Below are 25,085 nucleotides of genomic sequence, written 5' to 3'. Positions count from 1 at the left end.
CTTGTTAAACTAAAAATCTAAGAGACAAAACCAATAGAAATCATTTTTGTAGGAGGAGTACTGAGTCACTGATTCATCATTAAAAACACATAAATATGTGATAAATTTATATAAAGCAAATCAGATAATTTGTGTGGTAAATCTTTTTTTTTATAATTATTTTGTTATATTAGTCACCATACAGTACATCCCCAGTTTTTGATGCAATGTTCCATGATTCATTATTTGCATATAACACCCAGTGCACCATGCAATATGTGCCCTCCTTAATACCCATCACTGGCCTATCCCAATCCCCCATCCTCCTCCCCTCTGAAGCCCTCGGTTTGTTTCCCAGAGTCCACAGTCTCTCATGGTTCATTCCCCCTTATATTTACGCCCCCCTTCATTCTTCCCTTCCTTCTCCTACGTATCTTAAATCTTAAGATTAATCAATAGAGTTTTAAATGTAAACCAGTACCTTTTATTTTCCTATACCCTTACATAATGTATATAAAGTGCAGATTATTTTCTCACTGGGCCAAAAAATTTGACTGTGATCTTCAGCTGATATATTGTTGATTATACATTCTAATTCTTTATTTCTCTCTCCTTCCCATTCCCTCCCACTCCCTCTTAAAATGTCATTTAAATTTCACATGTAAAAAGATTTTTTTTCCTTTCTCAGCCAGTCATTTTGTTTTGAGTGTTACAAAAAGCAAAAGTAGAAAGAGGGTTGCAATTGCTAGATACGTTTAAATTTAGCCAACATATTGCAATAAAACAAAGCAATTTTAATGAAATATCCAGCATCAAGACAAGTGGAATAGCTCTAAATAACCCATAATAAATGAAAATAGTTTTAAAAAACAAAACATCAAACACTGATGATTGCTATACAAACAAAACTTAGATTCTATCATTTAACCTTTTTCTTTTTTCCTGAATGGACACTATTTCAGAAATAGGATACATCACTGCTATGACCAAAGTAAGAAAGGTTATTATTTCTTCTGTTATTATCTTAAGAAGTGGGGAATAAAATATGGGAGTTACTGACAAGAATTATTTCCTACCAAAAAAAAACCTATCATATTAATCTGATATGTTTTCATAAGTAATAAAATTATACTATTCAAAAATTATTGTTAGAAAATGTTAGAAACATTTCCATGGCAAATACTGCTAAACACTACTGAAGTACTATTATTCTTTAAAGGGTTCTGATTTATTAATTATCTGTAAAACTGGACATCCCTCCAATTTTAAAAAATGTTACCAATGACTGTAATAAAAATTTAAAGCATGCAATCAAATCAAGTAACCAGGGTCTTATAAACTTAAACCCATTTTCTATGCTAATGTAAAAAATATTATTCAGGTACTAATTAGCAAAGGTGAGGGAGGGAAAATTCAACATTGCTATACACTTTTGCTGGTGTTCAGCAAAACAGACGGGACTTTGTAAAAAGTACTTTTAAATGGGAATGTTTTAAGTAAACTTCTGCATATTTGGAGCTAAAAGTACAAAATCAGAAACTGTCTATATCAAGGCTGTCTCTTAAATATAGGTTAGCAGATAGTTGCAGGGAAGTAATAGTGGTGCTGTGAAGATCATCTGACAAACTTAAGATCTATTCCATTTCTTGCAAATCTATTTTAAAGTTAAACCACAGAAAACTGTAAGAAGAAAAAGTGAGGAGTGGGGACTACTCTTTTATTCTTCAAGATTTGGTTGTAGTGAACAATCAGCAGCCAAGTCCAGAGAGAAAAGATAATACATTGTATTTAGCATTGTGTAATAGTAGGAGCTTGGGGAGATTTGAAGATCAAATTAAGTGACTTGACAAAATCATATAAATAATTTGCGTTGAGCCCATTCCAAACTCAGATGTTTTGATTTCTTCTAAATAGTACTTTTCTTTTTTGAAACTCAGTGCTCCTTTATATATAAAACATGCATACACACATTTCTTTATCATTTTGAGTTAATTTAATAAAGTTTTATAGAATAAACATATGGGGCTGTATCATTTTTTAGCATAGCATATAGATTTTGAAGTTTGACTGTCTTTATGTGAATCTAGGCTCTGCCAGTGTGATCTCTCCGAGCCTCAGTCTCTTCACCCGTAAAATAACAATAATAACAGCAAAAAAGTTCTCTTGACTGGCTGCATCTTCCCAAAACACTGAATTCCTGGAGCTTGTAGGCCCGTCTTTGCATGCCCCCACATAAACACTTCCAGTGGTTGAATTAGAGAGTCATTAAGAGTCAGTTATAATTCTAGCCAAACCTATTTATGCCAGCTGTACTTGTTATTATAATTATGTAAATTATTTAAATTTCCATATTTCAAGGAAATAAGTACAAAAAGAAAATCATTTCTAAAAACTAATTTTGTCACTTTGGAAAGATTCAATAAAGGTGAGTTCATTTAAAAATGCTAAAGAATTAGAGGTGGGCAAAGATACTCATAAAAATTAGTGAGAAATCTTAAAAATTTAATAGAAGTCTGATTGCATCACAAGGGTCTAAGTTCTTAAAGACATTGAAAATGAAATTAGAGATGATGCATTATGTTTTTACGTTTTAAACATATAAACGTAATAAGAACTTTTATCAAAAGAATTTCTCCTGTTGATAGACTTACTGCTGTTAATAGATAAAATACCTAGCTTTGCTCATGTCAGATAAAAGGGCTTTAATTAAAGAAATAATCCTTGCGAAGTGCTTAGTGCAATGCCTAGTGTCTAGGGAGGGCTCAAGAAATTCCAGATATTATCTGTAAATAACCTAACTATTGGAACTATACAATCAAAACCAAGATACTACCTGGTGTCCTCTAAAGTATGCAAGTGGAGTTCCAAATAGGAAATTTCAGTTTGTATGGGACCATACATGGGGAGGGGGGGAAGGCTAGCATTTATTGAATGTATTTTTCTAAGTGTTTTTATCATTTAACACATAAGTGCACATCAATGCCATTCTCTTTGTTACCAATCTAGTAGGTGGAAAATTTTCAAAATCTAAAATATAGGAAGCAAAGATGCAATATTAATACTATAGAACACAATAACTAACTAAAACAATGGATAGTCATTACCCAAAGTGGGGGAGAGGACGAGGAAGCAAAATACTTTGTACTAATAATATTCATAAAAACCAGAAATTAATATTAAAATCTTACATTATGCTTAATACCCTATACTAGTGATTTTAAGCACGAGTTCTTAAATTTTAGTCAATCTGTGGCATATTCTGTGTCACTTTCATAGCCATTTTCACCCTTCTTTGCTCCTGCAGAAAGTTAATTTCTGTTGGCTTCATCAGTAGGATCCTTTGTCCTCTGGCTTCTTGCTAGCTTCAGTTAATGTGAGGCATCAGCAAGTGACTGGAGGGTGGAAAGACTGAGGTCAAGGTGTTTATTCCTCAGTCACAGATTAGCAGGGATACATTCCTCTACTGAAGGTCAGTGTTCAAGACCCATCTCCTACTTCTCCTAATTCTAGTGATCTCTTGATCCCCTTGTCACTCCAAACATAGGGTTGCTAATGGCTTCTTGCTATTGCTAGCCTTGTAGTGCTTCAACCATCCTTTGTTGGTTTCCTTTATGCCTAACTATTCTCTTGTAAATGTTACCATGAATGTCTCCAGATCTTTCCCATTTGAGTGTCTCATTGCTCCTCTCAGGGCCTTGATTGATAGTTACTGGTAGCAGGTGTGGCCCAAGGCCTCAGACAGTCAAAAGGCATTCAGGCACTGAGTTGCTCAATTTGAAGAGAACAGGATGGCCTTCTTACCGGGGAGTTAATGGAATACTACTAATTCTAGGTATTTGCTGGCAATATTACTACACAAATTATCACTGCTGGTAGCATGTGGACTTTACTTGCTGAAGTGACAATGGTGGTGTGTAGTGTGAAGACTGTAGTGTGATATGGCTAATTCGGATGGCCCTAAGGATTACCAGGAGAAAGGATGGTTTGAAGGTCTTGAATGCTCACTTCATGTCAGAGCAGAAATGGAATATCGAAGTCCTCTGTCAGCTTTAGAAGAGTCCTTATTTACTTAAGCCTCAGGGCAAATGAGGCTGAAAACCAACTCCCGAATCTGATTTGGGGGGTTATAGGATTGCCATACTAAATAAAATGGGCCATACCAATACAACTAGGTCTTGGCAATGGACTAGTGAAACATGGAATGGCACTATCTGATCAAATACTAAGGCTCAGAATGTTGAACCTTCAAACACTTCCAAACCACCCTGCTGGAAATCCTCACTCCCCACCTTTCCATCTAAGGAAGTTAATGTTCCATAAATCAGCATTCCCATAAAGTAAAAAGACTTCTGATTGCTTCAGCTGAGGCAAGAACACAATCAGAAAATGGCAATTCTTTTCAGGACTCATTCCAATTAACTCTCATTGCCCTTAGGCTCATAATAAGTTAGATCCTAATATAACCAAAATCAAGGCCTGATCCAGGAGATGACAGCCTATACACTGAAAGAATTGCAAAACTGCCAATTTGTATCTGCAGGAGTCCAGTTAGCATGTAAGGGAATGAATCAATTTTAAGGATTCTATACCAAGAAGATGAACCAAATTGCTAGATTGGGCCAAATTTATCAATATATATACATTCACCTGGATTTGGAATTTAATAGATTGCCTTGAGCAAGTGGGAGTGACTGGTTAATTGAATCCTTGATTCAATGATGGCTTATTAGTAAAAAGTTGAAATGCCAGGATTTTCCTGGCATAGCAAAGAGGAAGAAGAACAAAAGCCCAAATAAGTAAGAATAATGGAAAGGATCTATTATGAATCATCCCGTTTTAGCCTGCCACTTACATACTTCTGGAAGGGCCTGTGGGACACTCCCTTCACCAAAGAATTACACTGGTAAGGAAAGAAGCCACATGCCTGAAAAGCTTTATGGTTATGTGTTCTCTAGGCTGGAGAGAACAATGATAGATGTTGCAAATAGATCTGGCCTCTCAGATTTAAATGTATATTGGTCTCAGAGTGGCAGAGGGTCTATGGTCGGTATAATACCAACTCCTACCACAGATTAGTCTATTAGATTAGCTCTGGATTGACATTAATCTCTGGAACCCAAAAGCCACTGTAATCCACCAGTTCAGAGTGGGGGCATATGCAGGTCAAGATATATATGTAGACATTACTCAAGTCCATCTTTAAGCATTGTGGGAACAAATAAACTTATTAGTAATCGGAAGAATCCTTATGTTGGTTCCCTGACCTATGGCTATTACAAAAAGCCAAGAACAGCCCTGTCCAACGCAAACAGGAGTCACACGTAATTTTAAATTTTCTAGAGGCCACATTTTAAAAAGATGGAATTAATTTTTTTTTAAAGATTTTATTTATTTATTCGACAGAGAGAGACAGCCAGCGAGAGAGGGAACACAAGCAGGGGGAGTGGGAGAGGAAGAAGCAGGCTCATAGCGGAAGAGCCTGATGTGGGACTCAATCCCGTAACACCGGGATCACGCCCTGAGCCGAAGGCAGACGATTAACCGCTGTGCCACCCAGGCGCCCCAAAAGATGGAATTAATTTTAACAGATTTTATTTAATAAGAAAATATTTCAACCTGTGGCATTAGCCACAGGTGGCTAGTCACTACCACATTGGAGATCACAGCCCTAGACTTAAAAGATAGTAAACTAAATCTGAAAGATGTTGTCATGGGGATTCCTACCACATGCCCATTTATACTGTTTATTAGGCTAATGCAAGCTAGATGGTTGTATGGATGCATGCAGTCTTAATCACATCAAAATGCCAACTGCAGATGCAGTTCTAGCTGTAATATCTTCACTGGCACATATTAACACAAACATAGCCCCTGATACCAGGTATGGAGATACTGACTTAACAATTTCTTTGGAAAATAATTCCTTATCAACAGATAATCTGAAGCACTTTGCCTTCACATTGCAGGGACAGCATACTTTTATTATCTTAGCTTAAGGCTAGGTCAACTCTTCTCTGTTATAATACAGTCCAAAGAAATCTTGTTCATCTTGACATCCCACAGAACATCAAGTTGAAACACTACATTCACGGTACTGACTGGACATGGTGAGCAGGAAGTAGTAAATACCTGAGATGCCTCAGTAAGATATATGGTACAGGACAGGAGATAACTGCCATAGAACATTCACAGAAGCACAGCATTAGTGAAATGTTATGGGGTTGGTGGTCTAGACATGTTGAATTAGGTCCTCTACAATAAATGAAAATGGCTGCACTTTGCACGTGTCACCATGAAGGAGGCACAGTTTGTATGCTGCTCTGGAGTATGTGCTAGGTGCCCAAGGGAAGAATCTTTCCACCACGGATCAGAGTTCTGGAACTGTCATATTGGACTACTCCCTGGCTATCTGGGGCATCTCAAGCCGCTAAACTAACAGGGAGAGAAGTGGGCTATTGGTTGGTAACTTTTCCAGACTACCCAGATGATTTTGGGTTGTTGCTGTGTTTGGAACTGAGGAGATTCACTGAGTGAATCTCTTTTAAAAAACATGCCCAATAATCCTGGTTGTTAAAATTGCAGTAATCCAAGGAACACAGGACCATCAAATCCTCAGAATTTGTAGAAATTAAGGTTTGGGTCACTCATCAGATAAAGAATCCTGTCTAGACCAGGTGCTAAAAAAGAGGGTAAGAGTAAGGGAAAGATGGAATTGGTGGCAGAAGAAGAAAGCTATAGTGATCAATTTGGGCTTTCTGAACAACTAGGCACGGACTTCAGCAGCTACGTTTTATGCTGTATCTATTACAAAAAGCATTTGCGATGGCAAATATTTTAGGTTACAGTAAGAAGAATACCTGAATTCATATCACCTGTTGATCATGCAGTAGCTGGATGACACCCTCCTCTTTCTCTCATTGCTCCATTAAACTCTCTTTAATTAGCCAGTTTGAGTATACTCTCTGTTTATGTATCTACAAAATCATGATTTGTATACCAAACTGCAAAATAATAGCTTGATTGCAGTTACAGAGTCCATGTCTTTATTTTTTTTAACCTCTAAGTAGCAGTATGTTTACTTACAAAATACACAATTTCACAGAAACAGCTTCACTTTATACACACAAACTTTATAACTACACTGAACCATGTAAGTGTTGTCAAGTGTCTGGCCTGGTGAAAGCCAATGGGAATGGCCTACTTTTGGAGTGACGTCTTTCTCATTCCTCACTTCATTAGCCACCAACCAACCAGGAACCCCTCAATGAGACATGACAAATTTGCAGAAAAGATGCCAAATGCAACTGCCCAGTTCAATAGAAAGAGAAACTAAGGTGTCTTCTTAGACACCACCCACAGGGATGAATGTGTTAAAAAAACAAAAAGGAAATTAAGGCAACACAAATTGAGGTGAGTATCGAAAGCCTTCCAGAGGCTGAGCTTTGAAGGTATTGAACCTTCTAAGGGTAATATAGCAATCCCAGGTAAAGTAACATGTGTACATTAAACCATGATATTAAAAGCAACAACAGTTTTGTAAAGAATGAAATAGATGTTTAAAGTTATATTTTCTCCTCAACTTCATGTAATAGGTAATGTTCATGAAAAATGTATGTTTTATATAATCCGTGGTCAACTCAATAATGTTTTAATAAGCCAAAGTACATGGCTAGCTAAAGGAATTAACTGTCATGTCTTAAAAACATCCTTCATAAAGAATAATTTTTAAAATAAAGATGTAATTTTCATAGCATAATTTAAAATAAAATATGAAATGTCATTGTTGAAAATAAGGGAATTACTTTGAATCAAGGAGGAAAGTAACTATTTATACTTAAAATATTTTGTTTTTGTGTTTGCATTCATTTCATTTTTCTATAACTGCTCCAGATTTTCAAGTTAATGTCTAAAATAGTTTGACACATTTCACATTCATGTTAAAAGCTAAGTAAAGCCTTAAGGATTAATAGGGAAAAATGTAAAAAAAGATAATACAAGCATTACCTCACAATCCACAGCACTCTCTAATATAATTTGTCAATGTAGATGAAAATATCACTTCCATCATATCTTCATATTAAAATTAAATTTTAATATGTCATTATGGACAGAAGAAGGATATAAAACTGGCTTGAGAGTATTCTATATTAATTTTTCACCTTTAACTTCTTAGTTATGGCAATTCATGCTAAAAGTCAAATGAGATTCATTCAGATTCTAATCATTCTTCCTCTTTTATGTACTATATTCTAGGATTTTAAAAATATCACACTTATTCTAGATTTTTTAATGGTGATTTATGAAGCAGAGAAAAGTTTCAGAGAAAATCCAATGACTATATTTTGAGAGTTAAAGAAACAAGACATGTTTAAATGAAATATAAAATACTCTAACAGCCAATTTTCTAATGAGCATAATATTTTCAAGTTTAAAAATAGCAATGTTTGATTTCCCACTGAGGTCTCAGCCTGGGCACTATATCAGTTGAAAAATATCACAGCTTTCATCTCCTTTATGGTAATATCAGCATGTAACTATGATAGTTTAGTTTACTAGATCTTCTACTACTCTGGATTAACCGTAATTACTGAATTAATAATAAAATTAAAAATCATAGAGAACCTACAGAGCAGTTATTTCCTTACTTCAATAGCTTGAAATAAGAGACTCTTCAGTTGACGGTGCTACTTTTTGCCAAGTCTATAAGTCTAAAAAAGGAAGGGCCATATGCATCTTGTAAGATTTATCAGTTTTTCAATGTACACAAATAAAAATATTGTCTAGCTCATTCCTAGCTTAGTACTAAAGCTGTAAGTTATTCTGTATTATTCTATAACACTTTCCTGAATTCTTATATTTTAGCTTTCTTCTCAAAGAGTCAGTGACACTTACCAGAGTGGGTCCTGAGGTGTCCTGTGAGGGCGTCCCTTCTTCTACAGGCATAGCTACAAAAAGGACATTTGAACGGCTTCTCTCCAGAGTGTAACTTTATGTGTCTCAAAAGGTTGCCCTTCTGAGTGAAAGAAGCTCCACACTGGTTACAGTGGAAGGGACGTTCACCTGCCAAAAGGAAAAGAGGTAGGAAAGATCAAGTAGGTTATGGGTAAGGGACTGATCTGCCATACAGTATTATTAACTGGTGCCAGTTCTCTGTGCTGAGAATATTCTCTTTCTTGAGACTTCTAAACCTTTATCTTCCTAAAATTTGCTAATACTGAATTCTTAAACTTTAGGTCAAGCACGGTTTCCTTTCCTCATATAAATTTTGCAGGATTCCTGTCACTGGCTCAAAAGAATCAGTAATAGTATTGGCCACTGTTTGAACAACTAAGTGCCATCACTTTACCGACTTTACTGGTTGCTTTACATAGACTATTGCAAACCTTATAATGATATTACTAATTAGGTATGTATAATTTCAATTTGCAAATGAGGAACTTGAAGTTCAAGTATCAAAGTATCTGATTATAGTTACAGAGCTAGGAAGTACTCAAACTGATACGAATCTTGCTCAGTTGGACTACAAAATCTTGCTCTATCGTACCATGCTCTTTTAAAATTACAGAAATTTTGAATTTGACTTGGGAGGGATCTTTAGTCTAACTCTCTGATTTAGCAAATAACTTTTTTATGGGGGCCAGGTTACAAAGTTCATTATCACAAAATCTCCCAAAACTAGCCCAGGCCCATGTCTCTCCATTCTCTAGTCACTAACAGTGAAAGCTTTGGCAAAATACTGATATAAACAGGGAAAATCCAAAGAAAATTATTCATCCAGATATTTCCTGCATATTCTTTTTGTTGTGAAAATAATTTGAGAGAAACATTTTCTCTCTTTTCTCCTATTACTGGATACTGCTGTAAAACTGTTTAAGCCAGAATTATCAGTTTAGTCTATTGTCATCAACAAGGTCACTGAACATAAAAACGTGTAGTTGGGGAAGCAGGAAAATTAGCAAGTAGGGTCAAACCATGAAGAGAATACTATTATTTTAAGTTTGCTGATCTCTAAAGATACTCATGAATAAACTATAAATTAATATATAAATAGTACTATAAAATAGTAAAGCTCAAAGTTTAGAATGGAAATAAAATTTTTAAAAAATTTACTTTTGGTTTAACTGGACTATTTCTGTACTTGAGGTTAGATGAAAATTATAATTTTAATACTTAAAAATTTATACTGATTTCTCATGTTTTATATCTTTAAGTGAAACATTTGAAAATAGTGAATAATGAAACCTCAATATTTTGAGGAGACCTTTCATGCAAACTCAATGATTCTCTCTAGGAGTCATAAAGAAGAAAACTGGCCATTTTCTTACAGTTGCTACTGCACATTCTATCATATAGATTTGTTATAAAGCCTAAAGAAATTAAAAATTGATACATCAGGTGTGTCTCAGATCCTGTACTACTTGCTCATTTTGGAACTTTATGAGATAAACACCCCCAAAAATACAGTCTGTGTGTTTTTGTAGCAAGGGTAAAGCTTTTTCTTACAAAATCTGGAGATCCAAACTACATTTACAAAAAGTCCTTGTATTAAGTTGAAAAAAAATATGTTAAAGTCACCTTAAATTTTATCTTATTTCACTTGTTTGGTTCATTTGATAAAACTGACAAATTAAATCAACACTAAATACAGCTTAAAAGAAAAATACTTTACCGAAAAACCTCTTATATGAAATCTTTACACACACACACACACACACGCACACCCCTTAATTTGACTTTTGTTTTTTTTCAGTGAAATAGCAGTCTACAGCTCTTTAAAATCAGGAATTTCTACTCCCCACCCCGTCACAGAATTAGTAATAAAAAAGAAGGATGCACTTTCTTCATGAGAATTTTTATACTGTAGAAAAATAACAAATGCAAATTATACTTTTCACTCCAAATACTTGATTTTACTTTTGAAATCTCTCTATGTAGGGTCTTCCAGGCAAGTAACAAATTAGTATGCAATAAGTTTAAAATGAATTAAATTAGTTTGGTGAACAAAAACATTTGAAATCATGTTTGCCTTTAGAAAATACTCTTGTAACACGCTTAGATTTTCATTAAGCCTCCTACAATTGAAATATTTAAAAATTCCTAATTTAGAGTACTGAATTTGTCATTCCAAGAAATGCTAATCAAAAAAGAAAAAATAATAAGGATAACTCTTTAAAAAGAATTTTAAAATTCATCTAATTGAGTTTATTAGACTAATGATAGGGTAATTTTATTTTTACATTTACAAAATATTCCAGATATCTTCAAATATTTTTTAATAGAATTACTTCTGAATTTATATGATCATCCTTAAAGGGGCAGGAGAAATGAAAAAGGGTCTAGGTACATCAGGAAGTACTGTCTGTTGTTGAGTGTGTCTTAGTGTGGAGGCATTTGCTAACTATAGTCCCATGGCCATGGGAAATAAAGGCATGATGAAGGTTAACAAATAAGAGGAAAGAGGCAATAATAATGCACTCTGATTTCAGCTAGATGAAGCTCTGAGAAATACTGATCTGCTTTACATTAATTAAATCTTGAATTGGGATTATGAGATACATGTAAAATGATCTGATATTTAAGTAAAAGGTTCATATATCTGTGCCTTGAAATAACCCATCTCAATTATTTTTTAAATAATTTGCTTTTTCTTTAACAAATAGGCTGAATCAACTAGTCTTTCGAATCAGTTTAGACTGCCTGAAAAATATATTAATCATGTTCTTTAGATATAAAGAAAAGCAAACTTCAGGAAAACAACACAAATGTACTAAATACACTATACAGTAATCCAACTGAAAAAATCAAGTAGGCTATTGTATCTGTGATAAGTAATTCCCCAATGGGTGGGTACAAAAGTCTGGATTAACAACTCTGAATCTAGGAGAACAATTAATATGTAGCCACACTATCATTCATTTCCATTCTTAATCTGCTTTTTGTTTTGTTTGGTTTTTTGTTTTTTAAAAATCTAATCTGCTCAAGGACCCTTTTTAGTTATTCCAAGAATGAAGTTATCTATTCATATTTTGAAATAAACTATATTTCACTATTTTATGTACTTTCATAAATACATATTTCTAGATCTGTGTTTAAATATTCAACTGAAATACAAGTATGCATGTGTTAATTTGCTTTGGTGAATCAAAGACAGAGTGTGTTCCTGTGTTGGATAGAACAACCACCTACAAATATGAAAAATCCCATTTACCTGTTGAGAGGGCCTTTGAGCAAAAGAATGGTTCCACAAAGCTACAATGTACAAAAAGTTACAAAGATGGGAGTACTCTACCCCAAAGAAGGGCAAAGTTAAGGATAGTCTATATTTATAGTGGCCCACATCAATTCGTGTTTAAGCATGAACTGACTTACTACCCCTACTTCTCTTATTCTGCCTGTATCACAGTGAAGAGTGCCTGGAGTATCCGATGACAATATTACCTGATAACCTACTAAAGTAGCAACACCAAGAAAAAATGCCAAGCCATTTATAAGACCACTGGAATTGGTGCTTTAGTAGAGTTTGAAAGAGAAAGAAGAAGTGAATTAGATATGATACTCCACATCATTTTAGTAGACTGGGTGGTTGTTGTGTATCTTTTTTTACTATCAGTTTTATACTGGATATTCTATGACACACAAACTTGTTTCCCAAAGGCTTTATAAGGATTTAAGACAGTGCCTTTTATACTAGCTATAAATAATTGGTGAGAGGGGGAAATTCTGAAATGAAGACAGTAGTCCATGGCATTAATGAGAAAATATTTGGTTAATGACTAGATCCTGATCACATTTTTTCAATCTAGTTTAAATTAAAAAAAAAACACACAAATAGACTTTCTATTCTCGAAGAGTACTAAAATGGAGTTGAAAAGGTCATGACCCATTCAGATTATAAACTGGGTCATCAGAAATACATATATAAATAGCTACTTTAAAGATATATCACAATTTCAAGGTCAACAATGTACAGCAGGTATCCCAAGCTTCTCTTTGAATGGCTATTAACTTTAACAGAAACTTTCCAGATCTAATTTTTATAATAAATACTCCAATAAATATTCATTAACAATAAAAGTTCACTGAGTTGCAAGAGGACTTTAGTTATTTTGTCCATTCCCCTTGCCTTTACTAGTTGAGTGAATCCCATATTCATAGAACTTGAGGAAATCTGTGTAACTATTTAGAAACATTTTTCGTGTCAATGATGATTTTCAGAATCAGAATAATTCAACTCTACTATAGTAGTAAATATTAAGTAAGCAGTAGAGTCAGTATGTAATCACTCTTGTGTTTACAAACCAACAGTCCTCATGAAAATCACTGCAAATACAATGAAACATTGATTAACCTAAATATTCAAGAGAGCACACTCAGGTTCTTTGAATTTTCTTGACTCAGACCATAAAAGGTTTCTAAGAAATCTTACAAAAAATTGTTAGTATACTTTTCAGCCTTAAAATGCACACTATATGCAATTCAACTTAAAAGTCGACTACTTTTGTTTAGTTTATATCTTGCTAGAAGGGGTAAGTTACACATTTGAATGGGTGTTATCTTCCTCAATATAATCACTGTGAGAAAATGAATATAACTTTGTAGAACTCCTCTTTCAGAACTGCAGTTAACATTACTTCATGAGTGTAGAAGAAAAGTAGACTCTATTATATAGTCTTTTCCTATTTTTCTTATCAAATACCAAACTTGATCTTTTAACCTTTCTAGAAGAATTTTTTTTTAAGGTAAAAACCGGGGTGCCTGGGTGACTCAGTCGTTAAGCATCTGCCTTCGGCTCAGGGCACGATCCCGGCGTTCTGGGATCTAGCCCTACATCGGGCTCCTCCGCTGGGAGCCTGCTTCTTCCTCTCCCACTCCCCCTGCTTGTGTTCCCTCTCTCACTGGCTGTCTCTCTCTCTGTCAAATAAATAAAATCTTAAAAAAAAAAAAAAAGGTAAAAACCATCTACACTATAATATAAATATTTTAAAAACATGCTGTTTAAAAGGAAATTAAAAACAAAACCAAAAGTGAACATGTAACTATAGAGTTGGAATAAGGGTACAGGTTCCAAACTTGATGATTTTGATGAAGATAACACTGATTTTAACGTGTAACTTTTTACTATGATTTTTAAGCCTTATAATCGTATCTCATCATTAAATGTTGGTGCAGTGAGATACCAAGCATAGTATATTTGAACAAAACCAGTCATCAGGAAACCTTGGTTTTAGCCTCATAATGCCCTAACTACATAAGGGGTAATGGACAAATCACTTGACTGTTTGGGGCTTCAGTTTCTTCATGTGTAACTGAGAGATCTGGGCTAAAAAGACTTCAGTGTACCTCGTATGTCTCATGTTTTAAGCACCTACTAATTAAATTGATTTATCTCTCTTCCAAAGAAAATCCTATTTTAAAACTCTGAGAGTATTAGTGATTAATATTTTGCTATATAATACTACTTTGCATTACAGTTAAAGGTACCATCTTTAAATCAATTTTCATATGAACTTAAAACTTAAAGAGTCAACCATCTGCCTTTCTTACATATAATCTCATTTCTGGTTGTTGTTTTTTTTTAATTTAAAAAAACTTTTTTTTTTTTTTTCATTTTGCCAAAGGATTTGGAGAGATTTAAATAAGGCCTTCTCCTCATTTAGCTGTTTTTTTTATGTTACTCAAATATCTAAAAGTATATATTATATGAATCGGAGGCCTCTTTCCTCACCCTATTCCATATTCCTACCAGTATACCCACCACCCTTGGGTAGACTGTACCCTACATATCTCTTCGCAGGATTTATAATAAAAAAAAATTACAGGAAGATGGTAACATCCTTGACTAGGGAAAGTATCTGCCTAATACACAGACCCATGGTAGGCAAGAGACTGATTGGAAATTGTATTCCAAGAAGTTAACCAGATAAGGTGAAAATGATCCACCTCTATATAAATGCATGAGTACCATTTTATAGTATAAACTCTTAGCTAGCAAACTATATTACCTGCCCATGGGTATGGTAAAATATGTATAGAAATACAAAAAGATTAAGTTACACAATGAGATTCTCCTATACCTTTTGAACCCTTATCATATTATTGCTATATTAAGAACTGTGGAAACTGAATCCCAAACTTCTTTTCTGATATGCTATTCAGATTTGAAGGCTGGAAGTCAAGACCCAGGCTACTCTCTGCTTTTCAGCAATCCAATACTAGCAGAATTCTGAAAAGGTAGTTTCACCACTGCCACCCCTGAATAAAAAGGAAAGAGAATAGATGTCAGGTAATATCAACATCAGATGTCACAGGCAGTCATCAGGTTATTCTTTCAGCTGCTTACCAGTGTGACTCCTTTTATGTACCATAAGCACATTGGGCCCAATGCAAACCATGCCACAGACGTCACATTTCAGTTTACCATTCGGAAGCCGGATTCCTCCCTCGCCTTGAAGCTCCTGGACTTTCCTGTTGTCAGCCACCTCGCTGCTCTCAATTAGGGGTTCTTCTAGGCCGCTACCTTCATCATGGCCCCTGATCTCATCTTCACGGCTCAGGGGTTTCCTGTCACACTCTTCATCACTCTGCATTTCTAGCTTTACTGAATTTGCTGTAATTTAAAAAAGAAGAAATGAAGGCATTTTCAATGCAGGTCATGTGTTGTCAGCTACATCTCTTCTCCACCTAGTGCCAATCTATGAACACGGACAGAAATCATCAATGCGATGTTAATACATACTGTGCTCAAGAATCTTTTAGTGACTTTGGCATCAAAGTGAAGATGCTCAGAAAAGCTCTAGGTAAACAGAATGATACTTTATTTGTACACACATTTCTTTCTTTAACTCAGTTATATATTTTTGAAGCAAGTCCTTAATTCCAGTATTGGCTTTTGATTTTGTCACTACTGAGACTCAGTATGTATGAGACAAGATTAGATATCGCTTAACCCACTGAGCCATGCTTCTTAACAATCATTTATATATATATTTATACATATACAAAATACAAATGCAATCATGTGTATGTATGTATATATATAAAATACACATTCTGTTTCACATCAGAATACTTGTGTAAACCTACTTCAAAACTGAGCAAGAGAAACAACTTGGGATCTTAATCTAGCAAATGTCTTAGATGTATGAAGGGATACTGTCAAGGCAAATATCCTAAAATCAGATTAAAAACATATATTCAAGGAAGAGCTACATAAATGTAGGGCACAGTGCACAGACTTCACATGCTCTTAAGCTACTCTTTATATATATCTGCAAAGCAAAGTATTCCAACTTTAATCTATGCACACCAAAAAGCAGTGAATGACAGGAATGGCGTAGCATGCATGCACGCACTTGTGACTGTTAAGAAATTTAATGCCTTCTGTTTGCTGTTTTTGGATCATCCCACAGAAAAGTTGGAATTTTGTTAGCACAGCCCTCATTCTGGATTGCTGACAAAGTCTTTTCACAAAGCAGAAACAGGCTTTAAATGAATACCAGTTTTTTATCCACTGAACTTGACAATTTCTTAAGAAATCATATCAAAGTTCCTGAGCAAAACAAATTATTTGGTACTACTTGAATGGAGGAAATACATTCATAAAAAGGAAGTTCTTTTTACTGCAATTTTCTTGGAGAAACCACACATTCTGTGATTTGTCATTAGTACTTTAAACAGGTAGTGCTATCAAAATGGCTCTCCCCCTGCTCCCCTCACTTGGAACTCCCCTAAGAATACAGGCAGCATGGTACAAAATGAGATCACTGCATTTAGTACAACGACCATGGCTCTGGCATTTATTAGCAGTATAAACTTGAACTAATTATTTAATGTCTGAATCTTTTGTCTTTTGTTTGCAAAGTAGATATAAATTCAAATTACAAAATGAAGTTTTAGTGGAATAGGTCAGCAATTAAGAGTGAGGACCCTGTAACCAGACTGCCTGGATTTGAATACCAGCTCTGGCACTCATTAGAAGCCGTGTCACCTTTTGTAAGACACTTAAGTCCTCTGTGTACTTTATAGAATGAGGATGATAATGGTACCTACTTTCTCAGGCTGATGTGAGTATTAAGTGAGCAAATACAGAAAATGGGCTTAGCTATTATTTTTCTGGTGACAGATAGTGCTTTATTTTTTTTCCATAAAGTTTTGAGAAGATCAATTATAGTATATAAACTACTCTGAGATCTACAAAAAGATATATAGCCTTCTTGGCCCCATTTCTAATAGAAAATCTGCACTGAGTTTTATCCTATTTACAAGTCAGTACTACTTTACTGGTTTTTGAGAAGAGTAGACATGATATTTTATCCACCTTAATTTCACCAACATGCTTAAGAAATGTGTGGCATCTAGGAGGTGTTCAGGCAGTATTCACTGTGGTGTTTTAGTAAATTAAGAATTTTCTTTCTTTAGAATTGTTTTATATGTTTAAAAAATCCATGAACATAGCAGAGAAAGATTAAAGGATAAAAAATGAAAATTAAGTCTTTTTCTACTCAAAGTTCACCATCCCTAAATTCTGGTCTCAAAAGCAACTATTATCCTCATTTTCTAATTCAGAAGTGTGTGTGTGTGTGTGTGTGTGTGTGTGTGTGTGTGTGTGTGTGTAGATGGTCTCTCTTTACACAAATTGGAGTGTACAATTTACCTGGCCTTAACTTTGCTTTCTTCATTTAACAATATGTTTAATTTTTCCATATTAGTACACAGAGACCCACACCATTCTTTCTAACAGCTGCATAGAATCTATTTTATCAATATAATTTATTCCTAGGCTTTATTGATAAAATTTAAGATTGTTTATTGCTACTGTAGATATTATTATATAATATCACATTGAACTGTCAATCTATTAGATAAAAACTATTTTATTATATTTTACTATAGATTTTAATCTGCATTTTTTATGGGTGAAATTGAGCATCTATGTCTATATTTAAATGTTTGGGGGGGTTGGCTTTTTTGGGGGAGCTGTCTATGAAAGTTATTTGCCCATTTTTCTACTAGGTTGTCGTTTTTTTCCTCCCTGAATTTAAACGCTCTCTATACTAAGGAACTTAGCCCCATGTTTGTTATGTTTTGCAAATGTTGGATTATTTCATTACTCAAGGGTATTTTGGAACATGTATTCTAATTTTACATTTTGAATTTTAAAGTTTTCAGTTATGGTTTCTAGATTCTGTATTTTGCTTCAATAAGTTTTTCCATACTCCCAAGAAATTTTCCATGTTTTTTTTTTCTGGGAATGAAAATTATTCTAATCAAAGTAAAACATTACTTTTTACCCTATGTAGTCCCATATTTCATTCATAATTCTCATTTAAAGAAAAAGTTAAGAAAATAAATGATGAAAAGTATGACTTTATATACATATCTGTGAGCAAACTGCCACATATTTAAATGATGTACTAGAGGTTATAAACCGCACAGCAATGCCATCATTTATATTCCTGAACTGGTCAACATCTGATAAGCTTCATTTAATGAGGGTAAAGTCTATCAGCATTCCATTTCAGGAACTGAAGAAATGTATCTTAAAATGGTAGGTCTGAGTCTGAAACTATGGGCCTCTTAAATTTCAAAACAGCACAAAATTATGAAGACTATGACTTGATGATATATTAAATGATCATCTTTCCCTAGTGAAAATATTATAATATGGATATCAAAATATAATGCCTAACATGGTAAAATCTCATTTAAAAATTTTTGGAAATTAAAATTATGGTTAGAACTTTGTATCCACAGAGGAATATAATTGAAATGAATATCCAAAAAAGTATACATTTGTTAGAACTAAAATGCAGAAGAAATGGTGAACTTTAGCAATCCTTTCTCCAACATTATACTCAAAGGAATTATACGTTTATCATGTATAAATATATACCATATTGCTATGGTAAATATAGTAATTTATATTCATCAATATAGTGAATCAATAAATGCAACATATTTTTAGTATATACATATCATAGATGAAATTTTCCATAAATATGGTGGCCTATGTAAAAACAAAAATCCCATCCTAATTAATTTTTAGTCTGCTTTACTAAAATTAAGTTGAAATTTAGGATAAAAAGCAATTAGTCTTTGAATTTCAATTGTTATATAGAAAAAATTTTCTTAAAAAATATAAAAGCAATTCCCTCACAATTTATTTTCATTATTTAAGATGTTTCTAAATAATGCAGAACACTATATTTTAACTCATTAATGATTAAACTTAAATGTTCAGTAAATTTATGTATACTCTACAATTTATATATCAATGAAGTTGTATTATTATTTGTAGCTATAATATATAAAGCTACTATAACTATTAATTATTGTATAATCATAGTAAATTTCTTATCAAATTTTTACCCTTCATTGTATATTTCTTTTACAGTTTGGTAACAGGAAAACATTCTCATAAATGGGCTAATTTCTATGAAGATGGGAATTTGTTAGTGTGAGTGGAATGAAATCTCAACACCAAGAATTATTTTTCAAGCTGTTTCCTTGATATGCCTAAATTTTGCATTCTTCTTGTCATATCTATAGGAATTTACATACATTACTATATAATGACAAACTCTGTAGTAAGAATATGTTGTAAGAACAAAATTATTAGCAATGAAAAGGGGATGTGAAATAAATTTTAATTGATTAATTTGTTGTTATCCAATATTGTAGTCACAACTATAATATATAGATATTTGCATATTTTAATGAAAATAAAGATGTTTAAATTATGTATTTTTTAAGTTAAAGGAAATAATATGATTTTACAGTTTAAAAAGGATAAGTCAAATTTTAAAGCTGTCATGATGAAGAAAAAGTTAATTATTATATATATATATTTTAGTTGACTCAGAATCGTGAACCCAGGTAAAATAATAGTTAATAAAAAGACTTTTATGATCAATTTTACATAGAAGAAACTTTGAATATATTTCAGGAAAAAAGTACAACATTTATCTTTAAGCAAAAAGTTGCTTCAAAATATAAACAGGATAGACCGGTGAGGGGTAGTAAGGAGGGCACGTATTGCATGGTGCACTGGGTGTTATACCCAACTAATGAATCATCGAACTTTACATCGGAAACCAGGGATGTACTGTATGGTTGCTAACATAATAAAAAATCATTTAAAAAAATAAATAAACAGGTTTATAAATTTAAAATTTCCCCTTCTTCACTCTTTCAAAGTACTACTGAACTTTATAGCTTATAGATGCTACAAAAAAACATAATTTAATTGTCTCCATTTACAGATGATCACACCAAGGCAGAGAAGTAGACAGACTTATATAAGGGCTTATACTGTAAGTGACTTCCAGGCTAAACAATTTTCAATTATAAAAGCTTCTTCAGTAACCATACTAGGCTCTCTACACTCTAAAGCTTCATAATTATCCTTGTTTCGAGATACATAATAGTGAATAGGTAAGGTTACATTAGACTTGCCTTTAATTCACTAAGATGATGGTATTAAATAAAGGGATAAAAGAATAAGAGTATTTACAGAGGAAAACAGATATAGATCACTATTTTGAAAAAGGTAGCAAACCAAATGGGGAAAAATTACATTATTTTGTGAAGCTGTTAAAATCTATTTTAATTCAGTATATGTCATAACAAAAATTTCTTTACCACTATTACACTTTGAATATTTAAAAGGACAATTCAAAATTTGCATATATACCATTTAAAAATGAGATGGAAAATAAAATGTACAATATTGTTATATATACTCAATGATATCATACTCCTAAAACTCATCCATGTCAGCCAGTATGAAACAAAAACCAAAACTGAATTCTCTTTAAAAGTAAACTAGCAAATATTTATTAAGTACTTGCTGTTTGCCTAATAATTTGCTAAAAGTGATTATGAAGGTTTAAAACTAAAAGCTGAAGAGTATTAACTTAAATAAGAAATCCACATCAATAAGATAATATACACTCAGAACAGGTCATGAAAGAGTTCATGACTAAGAGGAGGGAAATATTTTACAAACACATATAATTTGGTTACATAATAAATTTATTGACCTGAACAGTACATAAATGGAAAGAGGCTTTTCTTTATTAATTGGACATTTACTATTTTTTTACTCTGTGCCTCCCTCAAGTCACTCCTATGCAAGATAGCATATGATTGTGCAATGTCTGGCAACTTATGTCTTCAATTAGTAAAATTCTCAATTTTTAAAATTTTGGGGGTAAAGATCATTTTTAATATGTAGGGTAAAATCATTCAGTTAATTCTGAATTATCAAATTGAAGGAACAAACTCTATCCTAATCCTTAGAATGTGGTTGTACAGATAATCCTGTCATTTGAAAATGTCAACTTTGGGAAATGCCACAGTAACCAGAACCTTAAATATCATTAAAATATTTTTAATATCTCAATTAAACTTTCTACAACTTAAAATGTTATTATTAGTATGACTTGATTCTACTAATCCACGAACAGATTATTAAAATTTCCTAGCTAGGAAAATAATGCAAAGGGATTATGATTTATTTGCTGTATTTGAAAGGATATATTTCTTATATGGAATATAAATAGGATTTCTAGATTAATTACCATCAAATTAGTGATTTATATCTGTTCAGTTTCCAATTACATTTTTCAATTTTTAATTTTTAAAGTAGTAAATACTATGAGAGTTAAATATTTGTTTCACAGTGATAAATAAAAGATAGCTAAAACCAGTCTTTAATTACTAAACTGGGGGGAGAAAGTCTTCCAGGTGTGATACATAAGTGAACTTTTTATATGCCTGGTTTCTGTTGTGTGAGAATTCAAGAGGACACTTAAGGGGTGTTATTACTTACAAGCATCAATTTCTCCCGATCTATGCCAGCTACTTGAAATGGTGTTATACACACTAATTGAATCAATATGTCTATCTAATAATCTGTTGAAGTTGCTTCTGAGCTAATATAACTCGCTCTCATTTAAACTATCGAAACAGAAACACCAAACATGATTAAATCCATGTTAACAGCCCAGCAGCTGTTTAAATAATGTGTTAGAAAAACAAACTGCCCCCAAAACCTGATGTAAAGCACAATTATTTACTAAGAACTTACCAACAGTCTAAACAACTAAAGTAAAATCACAACAAAAATTATTTTAAGGTATGTGCAATCATTTTGTAAAAATTCCCTCAACAAAATTTCACACAATATGAACCCTTTGTTTCTTGTAACTGTGAATAAATAAATGTGTAAGTCTTGCAAAACAGCTCCCTCACAACATCCTTAAAGTATTCGTTTTATAAATGGTTTTGGACAAGTCCAGACACTGGAGTCGCTAAACTGCAGCTGAGCCATTTGTGGGTAGCATTCTCAGTGTGTATATCACATCACCGCATTTCCTTTTCCTCCCCACCCTCTCTTCTCTAATAAAGTGACATTATGTATTTCTTAAACCTACTAGAGTAACTAGATCAAGACAATGCTGATTTCTGAAATACTCTTATTCTAAGAATGGTGTAGTAGAAAGTTTCCCTGTACCTAAGGCAGGGAACCAGGGTCTTTACCTACCCCTCTGCCACCTAACTAATTGTGGGACCTTGGGGTATTTGTTTTCTTTGATTCAGCAACCTGCATCATCTGAAATATTGGGAAAATAACACTTGATGTTCATGAAAACTGCACACCAGATAGTCTCTTTACACAAATAGTAATAATAACAGGAAAATGGCAACTTATTATAATTCTTCATGATTTACAAAGTATATACTCTGTCTCAATCGACACTCAACAATGAATGATAGGGCAGTTACAGATAAACAGAAGCATGGTGGTTAAGTGATTTTCCCAAGAACACAAGGTTAGTAAATGTTAGCCTGATATCAACTCAAGATCTTCTGCCTCTTAGCTAAGCCACCTTTCTATGACATGATACTGGTTCTCCAATTAAACAAGTAACTATATTTAGGACAAATGTTATTTTTAGGACAAACAGGTCTTTCATATGCTATAAAACGATGTCTGTTGGCTGGAAAAAATACTAGGAATTCAAGTCTATGATAGTCAAATAAAATATTATTTCCATCAAATTAACTGTTGAATTAATATTTTCTATCAAGTCTGGAATGTATATGTCCACTCAAAACAACTACCTCCTAATTTTTACATTAGCTTTGGTCTTAAGGCAGGGGTAGGTCTGTGTTCCTGAAGAATCTGTCAATACACAATCCTCTACCCACCCTCCACTTTTTTTCTTCTATATTCCTTGACATGCTATGACTTATCCGTGGTAGGTAAAGACAGCCATTTGAGGAATAAGTCAATATTATCAGTTTTAATCTCTAAACCAACAGTTTATGGTGGATGTCATTTTAGGACTTCCTTTGTGGTCAAATTTTGACAGTTTGGTGTCAATTGTTATAAAGATAAATCATACCTATGAGCAGTCATGTAGTATTTCATTTACATTTAAAGAGGTCTTCACGACAAAATAAATACAAAATAAGTGTCCTATGTGAAAAAAAAACAAAAACAAGGGATGACCTTGATGGTCTTCCACAATGCATGAAATCTTATATAAGATGCCTATCACCAAACCACACACCCTTACAGCCCAGCACAGTGGCATCATTATAGCCCAAGAATGAAGGTTCAATATTTTGGCAGACAACTTGTTCATGAGAAGTGTACAATGTGAAGGAAATAAGTCTACTTTAAATAGAAATACCACAAGCAAGCAACAGTCTACCCCTTTATCCATCCTTTAAATGAATGATTTCATTTGCCAAGTCCTAAAGATTCAATATCTGCCATGTCTTGCATATCCTTTTTTGCATTTTTGTGCAACCCAGAACAACTTTAAGGTCACCTGTGCCATCTCACCCGGAATAGCTTTCTAACTGGTCTCTCTTCTTTTTTCTTTTGCCACTTTCCACTCCTCCAACTCATCCCCCATTATATTCAGTTGTTTTGATTAGTCTTCCTAAAGCAGAGCTCATATTACTCTTCTACTCATCCTCAATGACCGCCCACTGTATACAAATTAAATACAAAGGTATTGGTGCGGAATTTAAGGACACCCTCAGCACAGCTCCATCATAGCTCTCAGCCATATGTTCTATGAGTCCCTTAGTAGTTTATATTTTCTCCAGTCATTTTTCAGCCATTCTTCCTGGAACACATCCTATACATCTCTACTTACTTGTTTTTCTTTCTGGCTCGTATTATTCTTTTTTGGAATCCTTTCCCTATTTCTATCAATATTAGCATACCATTCAAGGCCACTTATCTGCTACCTTTTTTCATGAAGTATTTCCTAAGCAGAAGACACATTCTAGGGATTTCATTAGTGTTTTTGCCCTAACTCTACATTCCCTATAGTATAAGATCCTTGAAAAAAAGTGCTATCTTCATTCAAAGTTGTAAAACCATCACACCCTTACATACGCCAGGCACTCAGTAATTGTTGAACTGTTGCTAATTTACATATTACACTCTTCTTTTTAAGTTATAGAGACCATGCATAAATTAACCACAGGTGACAGATCAATACAGAGTGGTGTTTTAAACGCAAAACATCATCATCATCATCATACTGATTAAAGGACCACTGTATGACAGAAAAGACTGTAGGTGCATATGTGTCTCCTGATTTAATCATGATTGCCACTCTGTGAAGTACCTAATACTATCCTCATTTTACAGATGAGGATGCTCAGATGGGGTGAAGTAACATGTCCAAGTCACACCTCTACTCAGAGCCAAATCTGAGACTAGAACTCAGAATTGCTGTTTCCCTATGTCACCAAAAGCAAACTGGTTACTAGTTACCAGTAAAGAAAGAAAAAAAAAAAAAGGATGTTAATATGTTAATGAAGAACAACTCTGAATCTGTGTGTACAACCTGACATGTTTTTTGTGCATGTCTAATACAGGTGTAAGTAGTGTGCCAGCTTTGAGTAAAGAGAAATTTGTCTGAGAGCCTGTTTTGGAAGAAGACCAGGTTATATTGCCAGATTTTCTGAGCATGGATTTTATTTCATATAAGAGCAATCTACTTTGAACTGGTGTTTGGCAATCATCTGCTTAACATAGCTGTGGGAGGTTTGTGAAGCAAATTACAGTATTAAAT

At 33.5% G+C, this 25,085-nt stretch overlaps 1 protein-coding gene across 8 annotated transcripts in view; it reads right to left on the bottom strand.

Moving 5' to 3' along the window:
• The window catches only part of IKZF2 (IKAROS family zinc finger 2), a 150,592-nt gene that overhangs the window by 39,879 nt on the left and 85,628 nt on the right, over positions 1–25,085 (bottom strand). For all 8 annotated transcript variants that reach the window (XM_040641140.1, XM_040641148.1, XM_040641131.1 and 5 more), the window contains 2 exons: positions 15,320–15,586; positions 8,872–9,039 (listed from right to left, as the gene is read on the bottom strand). In XM_040641140.1, the coding sequence (XP_040497074.1) occupies positions 8,872–9,039; positions 15,320–15,586 (435 nt within the window). The remainder of the gene's footprint in view (positions 1–8,871; positions 9,040–15,319; positions 15,587–25,085) is intronic.

This window comes from Ursus maritimus, unplaced genomic scaffold (genome assembly GCF_017311325.1).
Source record: "Ursus maritimus isolate PB19 unplaced genomic scaffold, ASM1731132v1 scaffold_1, whole genome shotgun sequence".
Taxonomy (NCBI): domain Eukaryota; kingdom Metazoa; phylum Chordata; class Mammalia; order Carnivora; family Ursidae; genus Ursus; species Ursus maritimus.
The sequence above is the reverse complement of the archived record's forward strand: the minus strand, read 5'-3'. Positions and strand labels throughout refer to the sequence as shown.